The 23,910-nt window shown below is 22.9% G+C and overlaps 8 protein-coding genes across 8 annotated transcripts; 4 read left to right on the top strand and 4 right to left on the bottom strand.

Annotated features, from left to right (window-relative positions):
• Positions 1-79: 79 nt before the first annotated feature.
• SRAE_1000128600 (RNA recognition motif domain and CID domain and Nucleotide-binding, alpha-beta plait domain-containing protein) lies at positions 80-2,064 on the top strand (the record flags this gene model as incomplete). The annotated part of the gene is made up of 3 exons (XM_024648222.1): positions 80-233; positions 314-843; positions 889-2,064. 3 exons carry the CDS (start codon positions 80-82, stop codon positions 2,062-2,064), a joined length of 1,860 nt encoding a protein of 619 aa, XP_024502222.1.
• Positions 2,065-2,107: 43 nt separating this feature from the next.
• SRAE_1000128500 (RNA-binding protein 25) lies at positions 2,108-4,007 on the bottom strand (the record flags this gene model as incomplete). Its single annotated transcript, XM_024648221.1, has 3 exons — positions 2,108-3,322; positions 3,364-3,962; positions 4,001-4,007. 3 exons carry the CDS (start codon positions 4,005-4,007, stop codon positions 2,108-2,110), a joined length of 1,821 nt encoding a protein of 606 aa, XP_024502221.1.
• An 846-nt stretch (positions 4,008-4,853) lies between these two features.
• Positions 4,854-6,605, bottom strand: SRAE_1000128400 (G protein-coupled receptor, rhodopsin-like family and GPCR, rhodopsin-like, 7TM domain-containing protein; the record flags this gene model as incomplete). Its single annotated transcript, XM_024648220.1, has 2 exons — positions 4,854-5,966; positions 6,510-6,605. 2 exons carry the CDS (start codon positions 6,603-6,605, stop codon positions 4,854-4,856), a joined length of 1,209 nt encoding a protein of 402 aa, XP_024502220.1.
• An 811-nt stretch (positions 6,606-7,416) lies between these two features.
• SRAE_1000128300 (Ubiquinone biosynthesis protein COQ4 homolog, mitochondrial) lies at positions 7,417-8,793 on the bottom strand (the record flags this gene model as incomplete). The annotated part of the gene is made up of 6 exons (XM_024648219.1): positions 7,417-7,576; positions 7,713-7,865; positions 7,927-8,013; positions 8,078-8,363; positions 8,410-8,605; positions 8,650-8,793. The coding sequence occupies 6 exons, from the start codon at positions 8,791-8,793 to the stop codon at positions 7,417-7,419; spliced, it is 1,026 nt and encodes a 341-aa protein (XP_024502219.1).
• A 754-nt stretch (positions 8,794-9,547) lies between these two features.
• Positions 9,548-12,898, top strand: SRAE_1000128200 (FCH domain and SH3 domain-containing protein; the record flags this gene model as incomplete). The annotated part of the gene is made up of 5 exons (XM_024648217.1): positions 9,548-9,679; positions 11,053-11,297; positions 11,347-12,718; positions 12,806-12,812; positions 12,864-12,898. The coding sequence occupies 5 exons, from the start codon at positions 9,548-9,550 to the stop codon at positions 12,896-12,898; spliced, it is 1,791 nt and encodes a 596-aa protein (XP_024502218.1).
• A 2,395-nt stretch (positions 12,899-15,293) lies between these two features.
• On the bottom strand, positions 15,294-15,884 carry SRAE_1000128100 (Hypothetical protein; the record flags this gene model as incomplete). The annotated part of the gene is made up of 1 exon (XM_024648216.1): positions 15,294-15,884. The coding sequence occupies one exon, from the start codon at positions 15,882-15,884 to the stop codon at positions 15,294-15,296; it is 591 nt and encodes a 196-aa protein (XP_024502217.1).
• A 413-nt stretch (positions 15,885-16,297) lies between these two features.
• Positions 16,298-18,735, top strand: SRAE_1000128000 (Hypothetical protein; the record flags this gene model as incomplete). Its single annotated transcript, XM_024648215.1, has 2 exons — positions 16,298-16,387; positions 16,438-18,735. The coding sequence occupies 2 exons, from the start codon at positions 16,298-16,300 to the stop codon at positions 18,733-18,735; spliced, it is 2,388 nt and encodes a 795-aa protein (XP_024502216.1).
• Positions 18,736-20,369: 1,634 nt separating this feature from the next.
• On the top strand, positions 20,370-23,863 carry SRAE_1000127900 (FERM domain and Ezrin/radixin/moesin like family and Pleckstrin homology-like domain and FERM/acyl-CoA-binding protein, 3-helical bundle domain and FERM adjacent (FA) domain and FERM, N-terminal domain and FERM, C-terminal PH-like domain and FERM central domain and Band 4.1 domain and Band 4.1 family-containing protein; the record flags this gene model as incomplete). Its single annotated transcript, XM_024648214.1, has 6 exons — positions 20,370-20,609; positions 20,666-21,256; positions 21,314-21,549; positions 21,606-21,869; positions 21,909-22,500; positions 22,547-23,863. 6 exons carry the CDS (start codon positions 20,370-20,372, stop codon positions 23,861-23,863), a joined length of 3,240 nt encoding a protein of 1,079 aa, XP_024502215.1.
• Positions 23,864-23,910: the final 47 nt, after the last annotated feature.

Here is a 23,910-nt window from a genome sequence, read left to right as displayed (position 1 = left end):
TGTTTTTCTCTTGTTGTTGTTCGTTATCCTTTTATCACACATTTTTTTTTGTAGTTATAAATATATTTTTTTTCTCACTATGAATGGTAAACGTAAACGCAGCAAAGAGGATAAAGATAAAGAAGCTAATGAATTAGCCCAACAGTTAAAGATTGTCAATGATGAACACAGTAGTTTTAAGAAATCTAAGATGACTTTTTTAAAAGCTGGAACAATAAATGGGGACTCAGAAAGTAATAATATTTCTTAATAAGCGTAGGCTTGTTTAGAAAACTATTTTTTTTCCTCTGTATTTAATCTTTTTTATTACTAGAAAATTCAAATTTACGTGAGTATATAACAATAGGTGATGACTCGTCATCAGATGTACAAGTTGCATTTGATGAAAATACTGATAACTCTAAATATCGTCATAAACCAAAGGATAAAAAGCAGAATAGTTATATAGAGATTATGAATGAAAATAATGGATTACGTGAAGGTATTACATCGAATACTAGTAATCCTGTTGCTAATGTATCAAAAGCAATTGCTATATCCAGAAACAATTCAAAGAAATCAATTCCTGATGAATCAACGACAGCTAATCTTTATGTTCAAGGATTACCTGATCGAATTAATCAAAATAAAATAAAAGAAACATTTGGATCTTATGGACCTTTAGTTCAAATTAAGATTTTAGAACCACCACGTAATCAGGTGAAAAATGTAAAACGTTGTGCTTTTGTTCAATTTGCATCAAGAAAAGATGCTGAAAGGGCATTACTTGGAATGAATAATGAACTTTTTGATAATTCTCCTATTAAAATATCTTTTGCTAGTGCACAACCATACAATAGTATAGTATGTTTATAGTAAACACAATTTAAATACAATAAATTTATTTAGATTTATTGGCCTCGTCCTTTAGAAATATATAAATTTAGATTGGAAAGGAAAATGCCTTTTAGTGCTAATCCTCTACCAAAAGCTGAAAATAAATTTAAGGAGTTTGGAACTACACTTCTTACATCAACAGAGACAAATTTTAATTCTGAACATTATGTAGATAGATTGAAAACACTAACATTAAGCTCTGTTGTACCAGTTTGTGAACCTGTAAATAAATTACACAAACAATTAATAGATAAATTTATTGTTGATTGTATTGAAAATAAATCAAGAATAGAAAGTTTTCTTGCGCAGATCAAAAAGTTAATAGATGATCTTCCGTTTAATGATAGGCATCGTCCATTTTTTTTAAATTTGTTTACACATGGAACAGTTGAATCGAACTACTTTATTTGGAAAGCTTTTTCCATTATGAATGGCGATACTTTTGACGACTGGATGACTGAATATTATAGAATATTTAAAGATGGTCCAGTTTGGATTCCACCAAATTCAAAAATAAAAACTTTTAATGAGATGCCTGAATTTTTATATCATACTGCATACAATTATAAAGAAATGTCTTCAAGGGAATTAAGAGATAGTGGAATGCTTTTGAAAAAAGATAAGGATGATTTTCTGGTGATGTTGTCTTCAGGAAATCTAGAAAATACTTCCGTCGTTAACTTACTTCACTTCTGTGGAAATCACGCAAATGAAGCGAAGGAAGTTGTTAAATGTATTATTTCATTTTTGGAATCTTCAAAGAATTATGTAAATATTCTTAATACTTGGTTTTTGATCTCAGATTTAATTCGAAATTACAAAGAGGGCGGTAGTAGTTCGTCAAAGTTTGAAAAATATTTTATTGAGATCATGGACAATGTTGATATAATAGTGGGTAAAATAAAACTTACAATTGATAATATGGAAAACCAAAAGAGTAAAGAGGAATTAAGGAAAAAAGTTTTAAGTGTTGTAACATCGTGGCAAAATTCAGAAGTCCTTGATGTTGGGATTTTACAAGATATCTCAAATAAATTGTATGGCATTGGAGGTGATCCAGTAAACTATGACTCTAAAAATCAGACGAAACCTCATTCAAAGTCGAGGACGTTACAGGCAAGAAAAATCACTGCTAGTGACTGGAAAAAGAAATATTTTGCTGAATATGCCAGAAAGACAGTAAAATGATAAAGTAGAATACTATTTTTTTAATAATTGATTAATGAATATTTTATACAATTCCAATTTTTTTTGCTTCTATTTCATAAATAATTAGTCTCCATAATTTTATTGTAAATACCTCTGCATCCTCTTCAAGGACAAGTTTTATATCATTAAGCAAATCGTCAGGTTTTGATTGGTTAGTAATTTTTTCGAGAATAAATGCTGTTAAACTTTCTTCTTTGTCTCCTAGATATTCTTGAATTTTTGTATCTACATAAGGTTTTATTTTCTTTTCAATAGTATCTTTATCAATTAGTTCCCACAAAACTGGAGTTTTAAATAATTCTTCTTTATCTTTTGGAATGTTGTTAACAATACTTTTTATTAGAACTTCTTTTTCTTCAACTGTCATAGTTTGCATTCTTTCTTCATGCGTCACCTCAAAGATTTTTAATTTTTTTTTAATTTCAAGTTTTGGCCCGTCATCATCCTCATCATCTGCGATATCAAAGGCTTCATTTTGTACTCTTTTATTATTTACATTCAAATTAAGGCATATAGCTGGTTTTTTTTCTCCATTATCACTTAAAGTAGAGTTATCATTATTTTCACAACTACCGTTTGAAGGGGAAACTCTTGAATCAGGTGTTACCTGTTCAACAATTAAATTTTTTGAAGATTTTCCTTCATGATTGTCGACTTCCATATCATCATCAGAAATAGTTGTTGAATCATTAGTAGTCTTAGAATGAGATGAGGCAATTTTACGTAATTCTTTAATCTCTCTTTCCTCTCGTTCCTTATCCTTTAAATCACCATCTTTTTGTTTATCATATTCTCTACGAATTTTATTCATTGTATGTACATTATAATACTTGTCATCGTCTTTTTCATCATCGTAATCCTCCAAAAATCTAAGCATTTTACTTATATTTTTCTTCTTTTTTTTACTCATTTCCATATTAAATCTTTCTTCAGCTTTATATGCTTTAGCCTGCCTTTCCTCTCTTTCCTCCCATCGTCTTAAACGTTTTTGATACTCTTCTTCCTTTTCTTTCATTATTTGTTTCAGTTTCCTTCTTTCATATTCTTCATCACTATCTTCAGCCTCCCTTTTTCTAGAAGAACTTCTAGAACGTCGACTACTATCTTTATTTTTTTTACTAGTTGAAACTGGACTACTTTGATTTGATTCCGGGGAAGAGCTATCATATCCATGTCTGCGTTCACTGTCCTTTTTAGAATTTGATAATGCAGATTCTCTTCCAGACATTTCACCTTCCTAAAATAATAAAAAAATTTAGAAATTTAAATTATCCTTACATCACGACAAACAGATTCTTCCTCTCTTTTTTCTCTTGAAACATCTTCATGTGTATCATCTTTGCTACTCTCATTATCCTCAGCTAAAGGCATTTTTATAAATTCTGGATAATGTCCCCTAATAATAGCTACAACATTATCTTCAACTTCTTCTCTTGCCTTTCTATCATTATCAAAAATAGGAAGACCATCTTCATTTATTTTTATTGGTTTCAAATCATCAGGTTTTTGAGAATTCCTAAGATACTCAATAATATTTTTCTTAGTTTTATCATCCATTTTTACAATTAATCTTCTATCACCAAGTTTAAAATTATTTAAAAATTTTACTGCTTTTACAGATGACTGTGCATCAACATATTCACAAAATAAAAATGATTGTAAATTTCCATCAGCTCCTTCGGTACGTTTCCATTTAAATATTTCACCACATTGTTCAAATATCTTTTTTAAAATTTCATCACTTATTAGTTTTGTTATTCCTGACACAAAAACTTTAGCTTGAGGTGAATCCAATACTTCACCTACTGCAAAATAACATGGCTTCTGCTCTTTCTTAGGTTTTGTTGTAAAAAATTGTCTATTGGCAAAACCTTGTGCTAAAAAAATATTAAATAAAAAAAAGATATAAACTTACAATTCATTTTAAACTAAACAATATAATGTAAACTATTTATTAATAATTAAAGAAAAATAAATTAGAGCCAGAATTGTACCTTGATTTTATAAAACACTTTTGGAATAAAGGATACGTTGTTTGATTTTCGCGCCGAGAATTTTAAAATAAATAAAATATATTATTTAAGAAAATTAAAAAATCAGGCATTTTTTTTTTATATTTTATAATTAAATATTAACTTTTTAATACATTTATTTAATATCAATTTAATTTTACTTTAAAAAATATCTTAACATTAATATTTTTTTATAAATATTTTAATAAAAAAAATTTATTTATGTAAATTAAGAAAAAAATACAATTAAATATTCATTTTTAAAGTTTATTATTTTTTTTTATTCAACATTTTTATTATGTTTTTGCGTATATTTTTAAGGAAGTTAATATAAGGTATGTAAAATATATTACACTTCATATATAATTTATTTTAATTAATATTAAATTTAAATTAATTTATGAAAAAAAAAGTTATTAACTTTTTTCAACTATTTTACTTTAACTTTATGAAGCATAAATTATCCCATCAATAATAAAAAGTTACTTTATACATATTTAATTTAATATAATATAAAGTTGTCAAGATCTGATAATTTTAATGCTTGAGTTAACAAATAAATTTATAAATTTGATGTTAATATGATTGGTGAAATATTTATCAGAATGTATAATATTATTATGAAGTATTAGAATATAAAAATTATTTATTAAAAAAAAATAAAAAGTAAATATAATAGTAAGCAACATTACATCATTTACTGCTTTTTTTGTAATGAATAAAATATAACTATGTTAAAAGAATAATTAAAAGTATTTATAAAAATGTATCTAAAGAACATTGAGTTTTGAGGAAAAACTTGTCTTCCTCTTTTGCATTATCTGAATTCATAGAACTTTCTTCATTATCCATTTTAATCTGCCTTTTCAATGATAAAAATCTTTCAGATGTTGTTGCTGTAACTCCTTTTTGATTTGTTCGATTTGTCTTTCTTATCAATTGACTATTTAATAATCCATAAAAAAACCAATTTAAGGATGAGTTAACAAATGGTAATGCATGAATACCATACATTATTCTTATAAAATAATATTTTGTTACATTTGGAGAGTTAAAAAACATTCCTCCATCAATATTATTATTATCATTCATCCATCCATATAAACCATCCCCATTTTCATCAAATTCTGTATCTGACGATCCACGAAAACGTGCATATAAATGTGAAATCCAGTACGGTAAATAACATATAAGATAAAATATGGATATTGTTATTGTATAAAAGGCAATTCTATTTACAGGAACTGATGATGAAGATAAAACACGACTTCTTTCAACTAATCTTTTTATCATTAAACTATAAAATAATATGATAAGAAACATTGGAGCAGCAAAAGCTAGGAGAAACATATATGAAACAAAGATTAATTGTTGGTTATCTGTAAAATTTGCCATACATTTAAATATTCGCATTCTTATTATTCTTGGTGGTTCATCAACAACAGTTTCTTGAAGAATAATAGATATTTTACTGGAAACATAAATAACTGGAGATAGTAAAAATAATGCAAAAATTGTTAAACAAATTAATGTTTTAATAACAGTATTACGACTTCTTTTTTTATATGGATAACATACAAGTAAATATCTATCAAATGCCATTTCAGTTAAAACAAATGTTGATAAAGCTCTTCCAGCATGTTCCATACATCTATAAACTTTACATACTGGTGTATTAAAAATCCAAAAACCAAGCATTTGATCAAGAATAATTAATGGTAATGGAGCTATTGATACTAAGTCAACAATTGACAAAAATAAAATATAAATTACTGTATTATCATATGGTAAAGAAGTATGAACTAATCTTATTAAAGTTATAACTGATACATTCCCACATACTCCAATTAGAAAAAGAGCCGAATATATCTAGAAAGAAAAAAAAAAGAAAATAATTTGTAAGATTAAAAGTTATAAGACATAATTAATAAGTTTAAATACAAATTAAATATAATATTAAAAATTGAAAATATTTTAATGTTTTTTAAATGTACTGAAATAAAAAAAACAAGCTATAATTTATTAATATTGCTTTATTTAATATTATTATCATAATTATTATTTTTTTTTTTACTTTTAATAAACTCAATTTTTATACGGTAATAAGTTTATTATTCTAATATTATTGTTTTTTTACTGGATAATCGTATTAAGTTCATTTATATAATAATAAATAATCCTTTTTTAAATTATTTTTTTTTAAAAAACAATAAATTTTTGCTAATATTAAGTTGAACTTCAACTTATATATTTTGTATTTTTTTTAAATATCACAAATTATAATAATAATTAAAAAAGTCTCGAAAACCAGACTAATTATATTTGTACCAAAATAATAACTCAAATATTTTCGCCAATCATAAAATATAAAAAAACATATTTTGTAGTGTTTTTTTTTTTCATACAACTTACTAAAATATATTCTCGAACATTATAATGCTCCCAGTCAATTAAAGGCGGCATCTCAACAATTGGAATTTGAACTGAATCATTAAAAATCTTTTTCATATTTTGATGTTATTCTTTAAATATTTACTAAAATAAAATTTATATATTGTTTTGTGTTAAAGCATAAAAATATCAATTATAATTAAAAAAAAATTTGTAATATATATTATAGTATGTTAAATAATATTTTAAAAAAAAAGTTGTAAATGAATATTTTGACATAAATATATTACTATCAACATAGAAGACTGTTGTAGCATATATAATGTTGGATGCTTTATAAGGTGTGGTTTAATGAGCTAAGGGAAATTAACTATATTAACATTTTTATAATTTTTCAACAAATTTCTAATTCTGAAGATTAGTTATAGAACCATAATAAATGAATAAGGGCAGTTTAATGAATACAAATAATGTGTTGAATGGCTAATGAATACATAATTTTAGCAAGTGTAATTACTTTTAAAATGATAATTTTACTTTATTAAGTCAAACAATAAAAGTTAACACTTGACAAAACAATACTTAAATAATTAAAAAAATATTTTTTTAGAAAATAGTTATAATTAAAAAAAATAGTTCATTTAAAAAAATATATACTTTTAAATGGTAATTATTTTCACATTTTTGTATAATCTTAATACATAAATATTCTTAGCAATATAATATATTTATAATAGTAGATCATATTATTTTGTTTTATTTTTTATTTTTTAAAATATTAAATTATAAATGGTATGTAGTAAAATTGAATTTGTTATATATGATTATTTACATAATAAAAAATAATAAAACTTTATTATAAACTAATTTTTTTTTCACATAATATTAAAAATTTTTTGTAATATCAACTAAAATTAAAAGTGTATAATTATTTATTTAGAGAAAATGAACGAATTCCTAATTCTTTTTGAATATTACATATAGGATGATGAAAACGTGATTCCCAATCCAAAGCAATGAATAGTCGGCAATTAATTGCTGTCTCAACTATCCATGGTAAGTAAGAAGTAGTGAATAACTGACGGTGTCTAGAAAAAAAAAAGTTATATATATATGAAAACTTTTTTAATCATGCATAACATCAAATTTTGAAATAAAAGAAGTCATAATTATTAATGTATGTATGCCATTTAAATTGACATTTGTGGTAGTTTAATAACTTACTTTGGACCAAGCCGAGCACTGCCGAAAATTGCTGCCGATATACACATTGGTAAGCCTAATTGAATTGCCTCAAAATATTTAACAGTTACTTCACCAAGCATATTTGGTTTCATTTCAAGTATTGTATGAGTAAAATCATGAGTTTCACGATATCTATAAAAATTATTTTTAACATTAATTAATTATATTAAAATAATATAAAGAAATAATTTACCTTTGCATTACATATAATAATTCTACATCATCAATATATTTTACAGGAGGACGATTATCAGGACTAGTCTTTAAGTTTTCAAGAAATCTAAAAAATAAAATAAATAACTTTATATATATATATATATATATATATATATATATATATATACCTTTCATATTCTCTTCCAAAAGTTCCATCTGGTAGTGAACGTAAATATTCTCGATTAACTGTAAATTCATTAACTCTAGGTTTTTTTTCTAAAATTATTTTTCCCTCAACATCATTCTCCATTCGTGTGTAAATTTTTTTTAAAATTGTTGGAATAGCAGTAACCTCTCCCATAGCTGCTACCATATCACCTCTTCGTGGGTTTGTTATTGCTGTAGCAGAAGACCCTCCAGCAAGAATAAATTTTTGAAGATAATTTAAAGGAATATGATTAGAATATAATGGTACTTTATTCATTTTTTTCTTGGTTTTCAATTTCAATTGTTTCCTTACTTTGAAATGATTTATATTCAATTCCTTTTTTAACAATTTCACCTTTTTCTTTTAAAATTTCTTCAATATTTTTCTTTCCGTTAAGATCACTAAACCAATTAAGATTATCAGCTATTATATGATGATTTGAACAAGATTCACAAGTTACTATAACAACACCTTTTTCGTATGAATTTTTAGAAAATTCTTTTGGTCCCTTTAATAAAAAATTTATATAATAATAATAATAATAATAATTACCTGTTTATGATTACAAACTTTACAAGTATAATAAATTGAAAGACGGGGACTTAGTTTAGGAGAAGATGAAGAACAAAAACGTACAATAAATTGCCTATTATTATTTATAGTATATCTTACAACTTTTCTAATTAAATTATTCATTATATGAGCAAAAGCTAGAAAACTTATAATTTAACAAAATTATATTAATTAAAACTAAAAAAATTATTTTAACGTTTTTTTATTATTAGATGGTAATTTTTAATAGAAATTTTAAAATAATTGGAAAAATGTTTTTCTTCTAAAGATTAACTTAAATACTTGATTGTCTTCATTTCAATTTAGTTATTTAACTTTACAACTGATTTAGAAACTTTTTTTGTAAATAGATAAGATTATAATTATATATGAAATTTATATTGGTAATATTATAGATATATATAATGTAATGGAATTAGATTTTTTTTTTTGAAAATATTGGAAATGTATGCCTAAATTATTTCAATGACTGTATTACAAATTCGAATAATTTATTTTTTCATAAAATATCGTAAGTATTTTTATTTTTTTATTAAATATTTTATTCTAGATAAATAATTTTGGTATAATTAGAAGATTTTGTAGACTAATAAATAAAAATTTTAAGATCTTTTTATTCAATAAATTCAAAATAATATGGTTAAATGAATTTTTTTTTTATAATAATCTTTTAAAACATTTTTATTGGCCATTATTAAAATACTAGTACTTTATATTATAAAAAAAGTCTTTTTTATATTAGTATAATAATATATTTCAAAAGAAAACGTACGTAATAAATATATTTTAATGATTTCTATGCATGAATTACTAGCAATTTATTTTGAAACAAATTAACTTTTTTTTTTGATAATATTTTAGTGAGTCATATGCTATAATGGGTCGGACGTTACAATCTACAATAGTACCAACATCTAATTTTGTATCATCACGCTCACATTTTTCACGTTTCAATATAGCTGCATTATTGATAACAAATCATAAAATTGTTAAAAGAAATACTTTAAAAGTAAGTCTTATTTATAAAACACACTATATTTAAACGACTAGTTAATAATACTTTTGTAAATGATAACTTCTATGAAACATTAAATATATATGTTACTAGGAGCATGTTTTGTAGTCATAAGGTAAGATTATTCTCTTGTTTTGTATCATCTTTTGAAAAAATAACACATCTTTTTGTAAGATAATATTATTACTCAATTTTTTTTCGTTTACTTTTATATTTAAGCTCTTATAAAAGAGAAGGAGATTGAAATTAATAACCCCACCCTATCAAGGTTAGAATTGTCCTGTTGTTAAACTATATTCAACGATTTATTTTCATAAAATTATGTTTGCGCAGTTTAAGATTAACATTTAAAGTTATTGTTAATACTAAGAACACTGGTTCAGAGTTTATTACGTTTATCATTGTTTATATTTATTTTTATATATATATAGATAATATAAATGTATAAAACTTTTTCAATTTAATATAGTTATAAGTTATATTTTTTCTTGTTTTTATAGTTCTTTTTAATAAAATTGTTTACATTAAATAATTAATTTTTACATAATGACTTCTATTCAATTTGACTTTTTCATTATTATTATGCATCACTATTTTCTTCCTCTTTTATTTATAATAAAAATAATTCTTATATATTTATCTTAATTTTTAAAATAATCTTTTAGAAATAATATTAAAGTAAATTCATTAATTTATGATGGTCATTTTGGTTGATGACACTTACAATTAAGATTCACACTTTTAATGTTTAGGCATTATTATTTATTATTCATTTATGAAATAAAATATATTTAACGTGGTGGAATAAAAAAAAGTTTTGTAAATGCATTATACTTGCCGACTGTATATAATAATGCCAATGTTAATCGCGCCACTTTTTTTCTTTTCTAATTTATTTTATTTAAATTTTTATTACTATAGATATATATATTTATATACAATGTTTTTTTTTTAAAGTACAATAAAAAAAAATTTTTAATTCCAGTAAATATTGATATATGAGACAAAATAATTCTAAAATACATATAATTAATTTGTTAATATTAAAATTAGATAAATAACTAACATTATCTTTTGAAACTTTTTTTTTAAAATATGCTGGAAGCTCTAAATATAATTTACTATTTGTTTGTAACTCATATTAATTTTTATATTTTCATATATTAATGTTTTATTAAACTTTTATTAGAACTTTTAGCATTATTATGCATGAATTTTGTATTATAATTCCAAAAAAAAACTACCCTATACCACTGTTTCTTAGTAAGAGTTGTATTTGTACTTTATGACATTATTATTTAATTGGTTAATTTCAAATAAATATGTTTGTTACATTTATTTCATTTCTGTTATTATTTTTTTTTTAGAAGTCATATTTAAAAGAAAATCAAAAAGGTGAAAATACAGAAATTGGTGAAAGGATGTCAACTTTAAGTATATCAAATCCACCATTTACAACTTTCTATGATATAGGAGGTTATAAACCAAATATTAAACGGATTAAAGATGGTATGGATCAGTTGGAGGAATTTATAAAAATGATAAAAGAAAGAATTGAATTAGAAAATAAGTATATAAAAATGTTACAAATATGGAATTCTAAATGGACTGGGTATGCTGTTTTGTTGTCATAATTTTTTTTTTATATATTTATTTTTTAGATATGTAGATAAAGATATTACGGAAGGAACGTTAAAAAATGGTTTCAATGGTATACTTGAAGAAAGTAAAGAGTTATCAAAAGTTCATTATGATATGAAAGAAAGATTTGGAGATGAAATTGTTAAAACAATTGCACTTTTTAAAAAAGAAAATCATCATTCATCAACATTTCGCGGAATTAAAGAAATTCGTGAAGTTGAAGAAGGTTTTGAAAAGGCTCAAAGAAACTGGAAAAAATTATATGAAAAAGTTGAATCAGCTAAAAAGAATTATCATAATGCTTGTAAACAACAAAAATCAGCCAATCAAGTTTTACAGGCACAACAAAATGATACTTCATTGTCATCTGATTATGTTGATAAAGCACGAGAAAGACTAATGAGGTGTCAAGAAGATGTACAGAAGTACAAAGGAATTTATGAAAAAAATTTAAAAGAAATTTCAGATTACAGAAGTGTTTACCTGGAAAATATGCAATTTGTTTTTGAAAAATGTCAAGGAATGGAATTGAAAAGGATGAAATTTATAAATGAAATGTTAAGTGGAACACAAAAGATCTTGGTAGATCTTGTTAATCCAAGGAAATTAGTTCAAATACATGAAAAACTTGAAAATACATTTAGTAATAATACTACTGATGTATTTAATCAAGATCTTAAAGAATGGTCAACCAAGTATGGTCCTGATTGTATTCATCAATGGCCAACATATGAAGAATATAAACCTGAATTACGACAAATATCATCTAAACGCGATACACAAAAAGAGAATGCAGGAGTTATTCTAACAAAAAAAATTACTAAAGATGATGAAGTTAATGTGCGAATTCGCGATAAAACAAATAATACAGTGAAAGATAATACTACAATAAGACATTCCTCTGCTGAATTAACTACATCAAATGACTACTCGTGCTCATTTAAATCTCCTGAAAATAATCGTATAAGCGAACAAAGAAATAGATTGTGTAAAAGTGAATATATATTAAATGAAGAAAATAAATCACCAAAAAGTCCAAGAAGTAAAATTTCTTCTCCAAAAATAAATAAACAAAATTTAAATAAATCACCTTTCAAGGATCCATTTCCTATGCCAACTCCTGAAAGGACAACTAATATTGAACAAAAAAGTGAAATAACTTCACATACACCTACTAATTTCAATGATAACGGATCAATAAATTCTTTATCTACCCAGGAAATGCATTTTCGTTACACAGCAAAAGTTCTTTATGACTACACACCAATTGAAGATGATGAAATTCCATTAATAAAAGGGGAAACTCTAGAAGTTCTTTCAGGACCTGATGATTTAGGTTGGTGTTACGGTGAAAAAAATGGTTCCTCTGGCTTATTTCCCCACAGTTATGTGGTTAAAATATAATAATCCTACACATACGAGGAATGATTTGTGTAAATGTTTTTCGATTTTTTTAATTTTTAAATAAACTTTTTTAAGATAAAATGTAATTAATTTTTTTTTTGATAGTAAACATTTTTACTTAAATTTATTTTAGTTCGAAATACAACATTAGAATCTGCAGTAAAATAATTGTTTGGTGTTTATTTAAATTGAAATTCAACCTAAAGATAAAAATTGGAAAAAACAGTTGTGATGCAAATAATTTTTAATTCAGATATGAAATCTTGAATTCAAGCTTTAAATTACACAAATTTTTAAAAACTAATAAAGTTTTGAAAACATTATTTATTATTAAAATCAAAAAAAGATCCCTATTGAAATCTTATTCTTTATATTTTGAATATTATAACATTTTATATTTTTTTTTTGTTTCTTGAGATATTATACACAAACCAAAACTTTTTTTTTTTAATTTTTAATATATTTTGTACTTTAATGGATTATAACTTTTGATAAAGTAATTTTTTTAACGTGATGATGTGGAGATAAATTGTTTAGTTTTTAGCGTTATTTAAAATGAAATTAGTACCGCTAGAATATTCATTTTGTTCTTGAGATAAAAACTTAAAAAGACATATTGTTATTTTAAAGTGTTTTTAAAGTTTCAATTTCTATGATAAAAAATGATACATTTTTTAATGCACTTTTGAATACACAGGAAAAAAATAACATTAAGTAGTAAAAAAAATATTCAAGAACGTTTTTTTTGTCTTATTAAAAAACTTTATTAATTAAAAAATTATACATTTATATGAGAGAAAATAATTTTTTCTAATACATAATTAAAAAGAAAATTTTTTTTTTTAATTTGATTTTAAAATGAAGCTATTAGCATGCGGATTTGAACAGAATATAAATAACTCTTTGGAACATATCATACCAGAGATTTAAAAATTATTCCAAATTTCAAAAGTAGTTATGATGATGCAAATAAATTTACATTTTTTATTATATTTTAAAACTATATATCATATATATACGAATGAAATATTAGTAAATGTATAATTAACAACGATGAAAAGAAAAAAATAACTTGAAAATAGAATATAATAATACTAGTTCATTTTTCTCATTAAGTGATTTTTTTTCTCACTAGAAAATATCAATTTACGATTGATATATCTGGCATCTAGTGTCATTGAAATTTGTTTTAGATTGTTTAATAACAAGAGTTTAGATGTACTAGTTACATTTTATTTAACGTTAAGATTGTGTTTTTTTTTAATAATGGTGTTGTTTTTATTAAACAAAGTACTTTTAGATAATAAGTGAATTCAAGAATAGAATTCTTTCATACTTAGAAATAAATTGTTTTTCTTTATTTTTTATGTTTTCAAAGATACTTTGAAATAATAATGATGCGTAAAAGATCAAATAATTTAAATATAATTATTTATTTTTTCATATTGAAATTTAGCACATTCTTTCAATATCATTTTTAATTATTATTTAAAATTTTTTTGGAAAAAAATAATGATACTAAAATATTTTGAATTTTTTGTTGAAAAATTTTTTATGGTTACTGTCAATAGTGTTTTACTTAAAAACAAGAAAAATTATTTTTAATTAATTCAGTTAATGTATATTACTTATATTTTTGTACATTTAAAAGCTTTCATTTTATATAAGAATATATTATAAACATGTATTTTGATATTAGTGGTTTTTAGATAAAAGTATTATGTGATATTTAAATTCTAATAAAAAGCACAACTATATTTTTTATATTATTTTTAAAATAATAAATTAAAATACATTTAAAGCATTTATAAAAATTTTCCCGTATTTTTATTACTCTATATATTATTAATATAATAATCATTAAGTAAAATTACTAAATTAATATCGTAAATTGAACTAAAAAAGTATGTTAATAACTTTTTTTTTGCCTCACTATAATGTCCAACAAATGTTAGAGTACTTTTAACTACCTTTTTTAAAAACATAATTTAGTGTTTCTATATTTATAGAGATTTTAATTTATTATATATAAATACATGCTTACATTTGGAAATAAAATTAATTATTTTCTATATTTTACATATTAAATGATTCATTTAATTGAAATTACATAATAACATCTATTTTCATAGACAATTTTAATCTTTAATGCCAATTGGTTTTTATATTTAGTCATTTGTAAAGTATTTTTTTTTTCATTGAATTAACAATTATTGAGACAATGAAAAACCAATTAATATTTGTAAGAAAAAAAAATTTATCTAAATAAAATAGAATTTTTTAGAACAAACTATTTTTAATGATGTAATAGAAATTTATAACAATATTATATTTTATAAATAAAAAAAATATTTTGAAAATAGAGAAAAATTAAAAATCATCAAATAAATACAATTAAATAATTATATTATTATCTATTGAAATATATTCAAAAATGATTGCATAATATTTTTTATAAAAAAAAAATTTAATAATGTGATTTTTTTTTAAAAATTTTAATAATACCAAGATAATTAAATTCAAATTTTATTTTTAATAAAAAAAAATACAACATTAATAGATATTACCATTCCATTTCTAAGAATGCTTTTAAAAATCTTTCATGAATTAAAGAATATTGAACATCCAGTGATCGAATATCAATACGTATAATATCACGTTCATTAAAAGCTCCATCTCTATCATCTTTAAATTCATCTAATGTTTGCATTTTTTTATAAATTGTATCAAAAGACTTATTAATAATTTCTAATAATTCACACTCCAAATAAAGTCTTTTTCCACTAGCTATTTCTCTACTTTCATGTTCATCATAAATTTCAAATGCTTGACATGCTTTATCTAAAAGATCACAAAAAATATCAAATCTATCATCTTCAATAGTATTTTGATCTGGTTTATTAACTTCTAAATATGCTTCAATATCCTTAGCCCGTTGTTCACTAATCTCCCATCTTCTCTTAATATCTTTTTGTATTATTTTACCTAATTCATCACTACAATTTATAAATTTTTTTATTTCCTCTAATTTTACCATTTCAATTAATGATAAAATTGTCTCAGGATTATTAATGTTTTCAAATTCTTTTACTGATAATGGAAGTTTTAAAGAACCTCTAACTGGATGAGGTAATGGTGGAATTGTACTTGACATATTACAATTTATTTAAAAATATAAAAATAAATTAAAAAATAAATGGATAAATTATTATTATAATAAATTATAATAAAAAAATTTTATTATTATATTAAAATTATAATAATATAAAAAAAATTTTAATATTTTTTAATAAAATTATATATTTTTTATTTTAATATAGATCATTTTTATTTTGGATTTATATGTATATATTAGTAAAATTAAAATTTAATTTAAATTTTATATTAATAATATAGCGTTAGAAATAATATTGTTTTGCTAGGAGTGGCTATAATATAAATCCGTTGACAAGGTGATATTATGATAGCGTACATATGGAAAGAATGGAACAGAAAATGTAAAGTAACTTTATAGATTATTGAAAATATACTTGAATATTTTTTGATATTACTTTATTTATTATTTTAATGGAATATTACAATCCTTTGTTAGATACTCATTTAAGAGGATACTTAGAAAAACCATGTATGCGACGACATCTAAAATTTTTAGGTTTGGTATGATAAAATTTAACATAAACATTTATTTAATTTTTTTCTTTTTATAGGATGATGGTGAAGAAGTGCCTTCTAAGAATGCTGTATATGCTAGGCATCAACATATGATGTCATTATTAAATAGAAATAAAGAAAGACATCTAGCACAATTAAGTGATTTAAGTAGAAAACTTGAAGCTGTTGAAAAAGTTGAAACATATAGAAGAATTAAAAAAAATGGTTTATTAAAAAATCCTCACATTAGAACATTGAAAAGACCAATGACATCTCATGATCGAGCTGTCATAGAACGTATTGAATCAAATTATAGAAATAGTGATGAAATGAAAAAAAGACATAAAAATGTTTATGAAAAATTATTTTCACAGAGTGATAAATATAATTATCTTCATAAATTGGATGATTTAACATTGACAGAATACAAAGAATCATTAAAAAATCAAGTTGCAAAAATGGAAAAAATTCGTGATTTAACACCTTGGAATACAAGTTCAGCAATTAAACGATTCAACTCATCAGAGACAAGTTGGTTTTTTAAACCAAAAAGTTTACCAAATTTAGCTCATAGTTTTACTAGAAGTGAAGGACAATTTCCTGTTAAAAGTTTAAATAAAGAAAATAAAAAAATAAATCGAAATCAAAATGAAAATAATACTGTATTTGGTAATAAACGTCTTCAAAATGTAGTAGAAGGAAGTCGATTACCTCCATTAGCAAGATTACCTAGAAAACAAAAGCCAAATTACATGGCACAAAAATTGGCACCAATGAGTAATAAATTTCCCTCATTAATAGTTTCATCAGATGAAAATAATAAAAAAGAGCCTGATATTTTAATTATAGATGATAATGATAAAGACAATAAAAAAGACAATGAAGAGGATAGTGAATTAGATGATAAAAATACGGAGATAAAAGTAGTAGAAAAACGAAGTGTTAGTGAGGAAGAACAACCAATTGAAAATACAATAAAAAATAATGATGAAGACATAATAGGCAATGAGAGTGTGGTGGATAATTTAAGTAATGAAGAAAAAATTGATGATAACAATACAATTGAAGAAAATATAAATCAAGATAAAGATAACAATACAAATGATATAACATTGGAAGAAAAAAAAATTGATAATGAAGAAGAATTTGAAAGTGATGAAAAAGTTATAAAAAATGAGCTAGAAGATAATTCTTATGAAAATAATCTAAATGAAGAAAATAATAGTAAAAGAAATTCTATTGAAACTAATACCTCAGATAATTCGAATATTGCTAAACAAGATAATATGGATATTTATGAAAATAATGAAAAAGAGCATTATGAAAGTGAATTTTCTGATGAAAATTCTGAAGAAGATTATAATAATGAGGATGAGGAGGAAGATGAAGAGGATGAAGATGAAGAAAAGGACACAAATAATGAAGAACATTATGATAATACAAATACTGAGGTGGATAACATCTTATTTGATAATACTAATGATGAAAAAAATTCAAACATACTCAATCTTGAGGAAGACAAAATGCATGAAAATGATAAACAAAACAACATTCAAAGTGATGAAGATAGTGAAGTTGAGTTTCATAATTCTTTTGTAATTAAAAAAGATGACAATACGGAAAATAAAAATTATGAAAGTGAAGAAGATTTAATTGATTTAAATTCACCTCATGATATTACAAATGAAAACGAAGAAAAGTTAGATCAAGATTTTAAAAATATAGAAAATGAGATTAATAGTTCTGAAGGTAAAAAAAACGATATAATGGATTTGTCATCAGAAAACGAAAATAATAATAAACATGAATTTGATGGAAATGTTTTAATCTCCGAAACACAAAGTAATCAAACAGATGATGAAGAAAGTTTACCAGCTGAAAATAATAGTTTACAAAGGGCAGATACTTTACACGATAATATTTCTGTGGATGATGAATATAATAATTTAGAAAACCATTCTCAAAATATAAATTATGTTGATAAACAATTAGATGAGGATAATGTAATAGATGAGACAAAAATTAATGGAACACAAAAAATGACAGATGATTCAATTAATCATGATTATGAGGAAAATTCATCTGATGTTGAGGATGAAAAATCAGAAGATGAAAGTATACATACATCCGGATCAACAGAATTAGAAAATAGTAATGATACAGATGAAGAAAATTCACATGAAATTTCGTCAACTGACAATAAATCTGAAAAAACATCTCCTGAGATGACAAATAATTTAAAACAAAATTCTCAAAATTTTCAACAAACAAATAAAGATGAAAATAATATTTTTATTTCTCCATCCATTAAAATTCAATCACCGTCAGAAGCCGGTGATGTTTCTGACCAATAATATATTAAACTATTGATAATCCATATTTAATATATATACTTTCTTTTTGATATTTTTTTTCAAATATTGTATTAAGAAGATGTGTCTATGATAAATAAAAGACAATATATTTTATTGAATTATTTTTTGCTTGAAAAAAAAAAGTTTAAATAAAATTGTAATAATTTTATAACTTTTTATACTCAATTTTTTATACTCATACTATATAATAAAATATTTTAGATTATATTTATTACTATATTATATACAAAAACATTTTTTTTTTAATTTTAATATTAGTTTTTGACCCAAATTTCTATTTAAAAGCAAACTTAATTTAAAAATAAAATTATTTCTCTATTTCCTAGTTTCAATAATTATTTATTTGAATTTCTGTTTTGTTTTTCTTTGATTATCTTTTATAATTACTATAAATTATTAGAAACATCATATACTATTTTTCCTTTAAATGCATTAAATAAATTTTAGAATATAGTAGTAGTTCTATTAAAATAAAAGAAATTTTAATGTTGTATTGGCAGAAAGTCTTAAAGTAAAATAGACATTTAAAAAGTTGAGTATAATGTAGTAGCAAACTAACTGCCAAAATGCTTTGTTCTTATTTTCATCACAAGAAATTTGTTTGATACTATCAATATGCCATATAATATTTCTAAAGAATATTTAAATATCTATTCTTGTTATCAAAAAAAAAAAAAAAGAATATATAAAATATATCTAAAATTATATTTTATATTATTCGAATAAATGAATTAAATTGTTTCCTTTTTAATAAATTTTTAAAATATATTATAAAAAAAAAATTTTTTTTTTATATTAAAATGCTATATGATGTTTTAGATATAGAAAAAAAAAATATTTAACATAATAAAAAAAAAATAATAATAACATATGTGATAAATATATTCTACAACTTTTTTAAATTATTTTGTCTATTTGTATAACTTACATAATGTCTAAATTAAAGGATTAACTCTTTTGTTAAAAATTAAATTATTATCTAACACTATAACTTTTCGAATCAATTTTTATATATATTTTAATACCATCTTAAATACTAAAAGCTGAAAAACTTTTTATACATACTTGGAAATTTGTGCCATCTAAATTAAATATATATTAGTAATATTTGTATTATAAAACTATGTTTATTTATTTTTATTATTATATTTTATAAAATGATTATAAAATATATATATATAACATGTCTTTATCTTTACCATTATAGTATATGTGAAAATACTCTTCAAATTATTATTACCGGAGGAAAGCTTTCCAATTGCCAATTGGCAATATGTAGTTCAACTGAAGAACATTTCTTATATAATATTATAAGAGTGTCTATACTAAAATATATCAGAGGTTATATTTTTATGTTGACTGTCTCTAACAACTTAAGTATTTTGAAATTATATGAGCTTATTTTTATATTATAAATATCATTCTACTTTTAAAATTGTTATCCAAGAAGATTGATATAATATAATATGAATAATGTAATGTCTTAATTGCAAATAAGATAAAATTTCTTGTTGAATATCTTTATTACAATGTTTATTACATTTTATTTCACCAATTTATTTTTAAATTTTTATTTATAATTTATAAATAATTATATATTTAGGATAAATGATATGCGGAATATGTCTTCAACAATTCCAAAAGGTGTTGGAGCACCACCAGTTCCTGGTTTAGATCCTAAAAAAGGAAAATTAATGTGTATAAAAGTTAGGATGCTCGATGATACAGTTGCAGTTTTTCATTTAGGACATAAAGCTGATGGCCAAGCATTATTTGATGAAGTTTGTCGTCATCTAAATTTAATAGAAAATGATTATTTTGGATTAGAATTTATAGATTGTTATGGAAATAGAGTAAGCTTATTATCATTTTTAACATATTATAATAGTAATAATGAATTTATTGTTAGTGTTGGTTAGATAAAGATAAATCTATTTTGCGCCAAATTACAGCTACCCATTCAGATGCAAGATTTTATTTTATTGTTAAATTTTACCCACCAAATTCTACTGATATTGAGGAAGAGTATACAAAATATTTAATAAGTTTACAATTAAGAAGAGATTTAGGTAGAGGTGAATTATTATGTAATGAAAATACAGCTGCCCTCCTGATATCATATTTTGTACAGGCAGATTGTGGTGATTACTCAGCAGAAGACTATCCTGATCATACCTATTTATCTGCTATATCATTTATACCAAAACAAACACCAGGATTTCAAATTAAAGTTATGGAAAATCATAAAAAATTAATTGGAATGTCACCTGCTGAGTGTGATTTATTAATTTTTGAAACAGCCAGAAAATGTGAATTTTTTGGTGTTAAATTACATCCATGTCGTGATATAGAAGGAACATCAGTTTCATTGTCAGTAGCTCATGTTGGAGTTAAAGTTTACCATCAAATACAATGTATCTCAACATTTTCATGGGCAAAGATAAGAAAACTAAGTTTTAAAAGAAAAAAACTTTTAATAAAGTTACATCCAGAAAATTATGTAAAATATAAAAAAAATTTTATTTTATTTATCAATAAATTTTTTATTTTTTTTTAGCAATTTTATAAGGAAACAATTGAATTTTATTTTGAAACAAGAAATGAATGTAAAACTTTTTGGAAAAAATGTGTAGAACATCATGCATTTTTTAGGTGTTCTGAAATTATTGAACCTAAAAAAGATAATACAAAATTATTTAGTAGAGGATCTAGTTTTAGGTATCATGGAAGAACACAAAAACAATTAATTGATTATGTAAGGGAACATAGAAAAAGAAGAGAACCTTTTTCAAGGTAAAAAAAAATTATTACATTTATTTTTTTTTTTAAATTTAATATATTATTTTTAGAGCTATTTGTTCAGGTCATATAACAGTTAATAGAGATATAACTAATAGTTATCCATCAACTTTAAATAATAATCAAAATAGTGGTATTGAGGATGAGTATGTGCCAAAAATAACAATGAGAAATAAGCAAAATGAAAATTTACCTTTGTGTGAAAGTAAATCTGCAAGTACAATTGAACAAGTACCTTATCAAACAAATTCATATAGTAATAGAAGTTATTATATTAATACATCTAAAAATAGTGATATGAAAACAAAATCTATGTATGTTAAAAGTAATAATCCTAAGTGTAATTATATAAGTGATTATGAAAGTAGTGATATAGAAATACCTAATGCTATGTATTCAAAAGTTTATTCATCTATAAATAAAAATACTAATGAAAATAAAAATGATGAAAATTTAAATCAATTATATGCTACAGTACTTCCACATGATACAACTGATTATTTAGATAATATATCTTTATCTATGCCTAATGTTACAAATAATAATAAATCATCTATTGAAATTGATCTCGAAACAGAAGGTAAAAGAATACCATTTAAATCTGCCTCAGGGGAAAATTTTATTGATTATGAAATTCGAACCAAAAAAAATATTATAAAAGATTTTGATTATGATTCAGAGGGATCTTATAAACTTTGTGATGATGCTTCAAGTGCATCAGATATTTTATCATCTGTTACTGCCCCAACTGATAATAGAGCATTAAATACAGTATTTACTACAAAACGTATAGGAGAAGTTATTGTAAAAACTGTTGTTAAACAAAAAGACAATGATAATGATAAAAATCAAAATAATAAAAAAACAAAATATAAAAAAAATGAAGAAAATTCAAGCAATGTATCATCAAAAGTTGTCCATATTTCATCAAAACAATTATTTCCTGTAAATTTATATAATAATTAATAAAACAACTTTATTTTATTTTCAGAATTCTATTCCAGTACCAATTGATGGTCCATTTGTAACCCAAGATAATATACCAGATATAGATAAAGAGGAAAATAATTTAAAAAATGATTTTAATATTAATAAAAAAAATAATATTCCTGAATCATCAACAACATTTAAACCTATAATATCACAACAAAACATTCCTATAAAAGTACAAAGACCAAAAATTATTGATAATGAAAAAAATGAAGATAAATGTTTGGTAAAAAATTCTGGTAATATTAATAATACAAAAAACAATGATAAACCTATTGTTTTTCCTAAACCATCTGTATCAATACCTAATACACCTAAAGATTATTCATATTACATTAAACCTACCACAACAACAGCTTCATCAATATCATCAACAATTGAATCAACATCAGGACCATTACCTGGTAAAGTTATACATAAATCAAATATTGTAATAACAGCAAAAACCCCAGTAACAGATGTGTCTCTTTCAACTGAGGAAGAAAGTAATGAGGAAGAAAAAAAGTTACTTAAACCAAAACCAATTGTTCCACCAAAACCTAAAAATTTAGGTAATTCAAATGATATTTCTAAAATTGTAGATAAAATAGTATCAACTAGTGAAACAATAACTAATATTGATAAACCAACAATGATATCAATTGAAAGTGTAGATCAACCAGATATAAAAAAAATTCATCTATTAGAAGGTGAAATACCATATACATTAACAGTTCGCCATATTAATACATCAGGAGGAAAAAAAACTACCACATCAACAGGCCCAATAATTGATAATACATCATTTCCATCACCACCATCAGAATTACAGATGTCATCTATAAAACAGTTAGTCAAAGAACAATTTTCTAATGGTATGTATGCTTCAAGAAGAAAAAGTTTAGAATTTGTTCAAAGAAAAAGATTACCATCACAAGATAGTTTTAGTAGTCAAGATCATTCCATAAGCCCTACAACACCTGATACAGGAAATATACTTGAGTATATTAATAAAAAACGTAGTGCAAGTCATGAAAGAGGAAGTATTATAAAAAAAACATATGTAAATGAAACAAAAACAAAAGTACCTGTTGATACCTCATGCCTAGATGAATTTTTAAATCTTTCACCTCTAGAATCACAAAAAGAAATAAAAACTGAAATACAAAAAAGCCATATATCTAATGAATCCCCAAAAGAACCGATGACAAAAAATAAATCACCACCTTTTATTGATGAGACAGCATCTGAAAATTCAGATAAAGAAAAAAGTCCAAACAACATTGAAAGTATAAAAACAAGAGTTAATGAAAACGGTGTCTTAGAAACAGATTTTTAATATTATAAATTTCTAAATAAATTTATATATTTTTTTTTTGTTATAAT

Source organism: Strongyloides ratti (assembly GCF_001040885.1).
Source record: "Strongyloides ratti genome assembly S_ratti_ED321, chromosome : 1".
NCBI lineage: Eukaryota > Metazoa > Nematoda > Chromadorea > Rhabditida > Strongyloididae > Strongyloides > Strongyloides ratti.
Note: the sequence above shows the minus strand (reverse complement) of the source record. Positions and strands in the feature narration are given on the sequence as shown.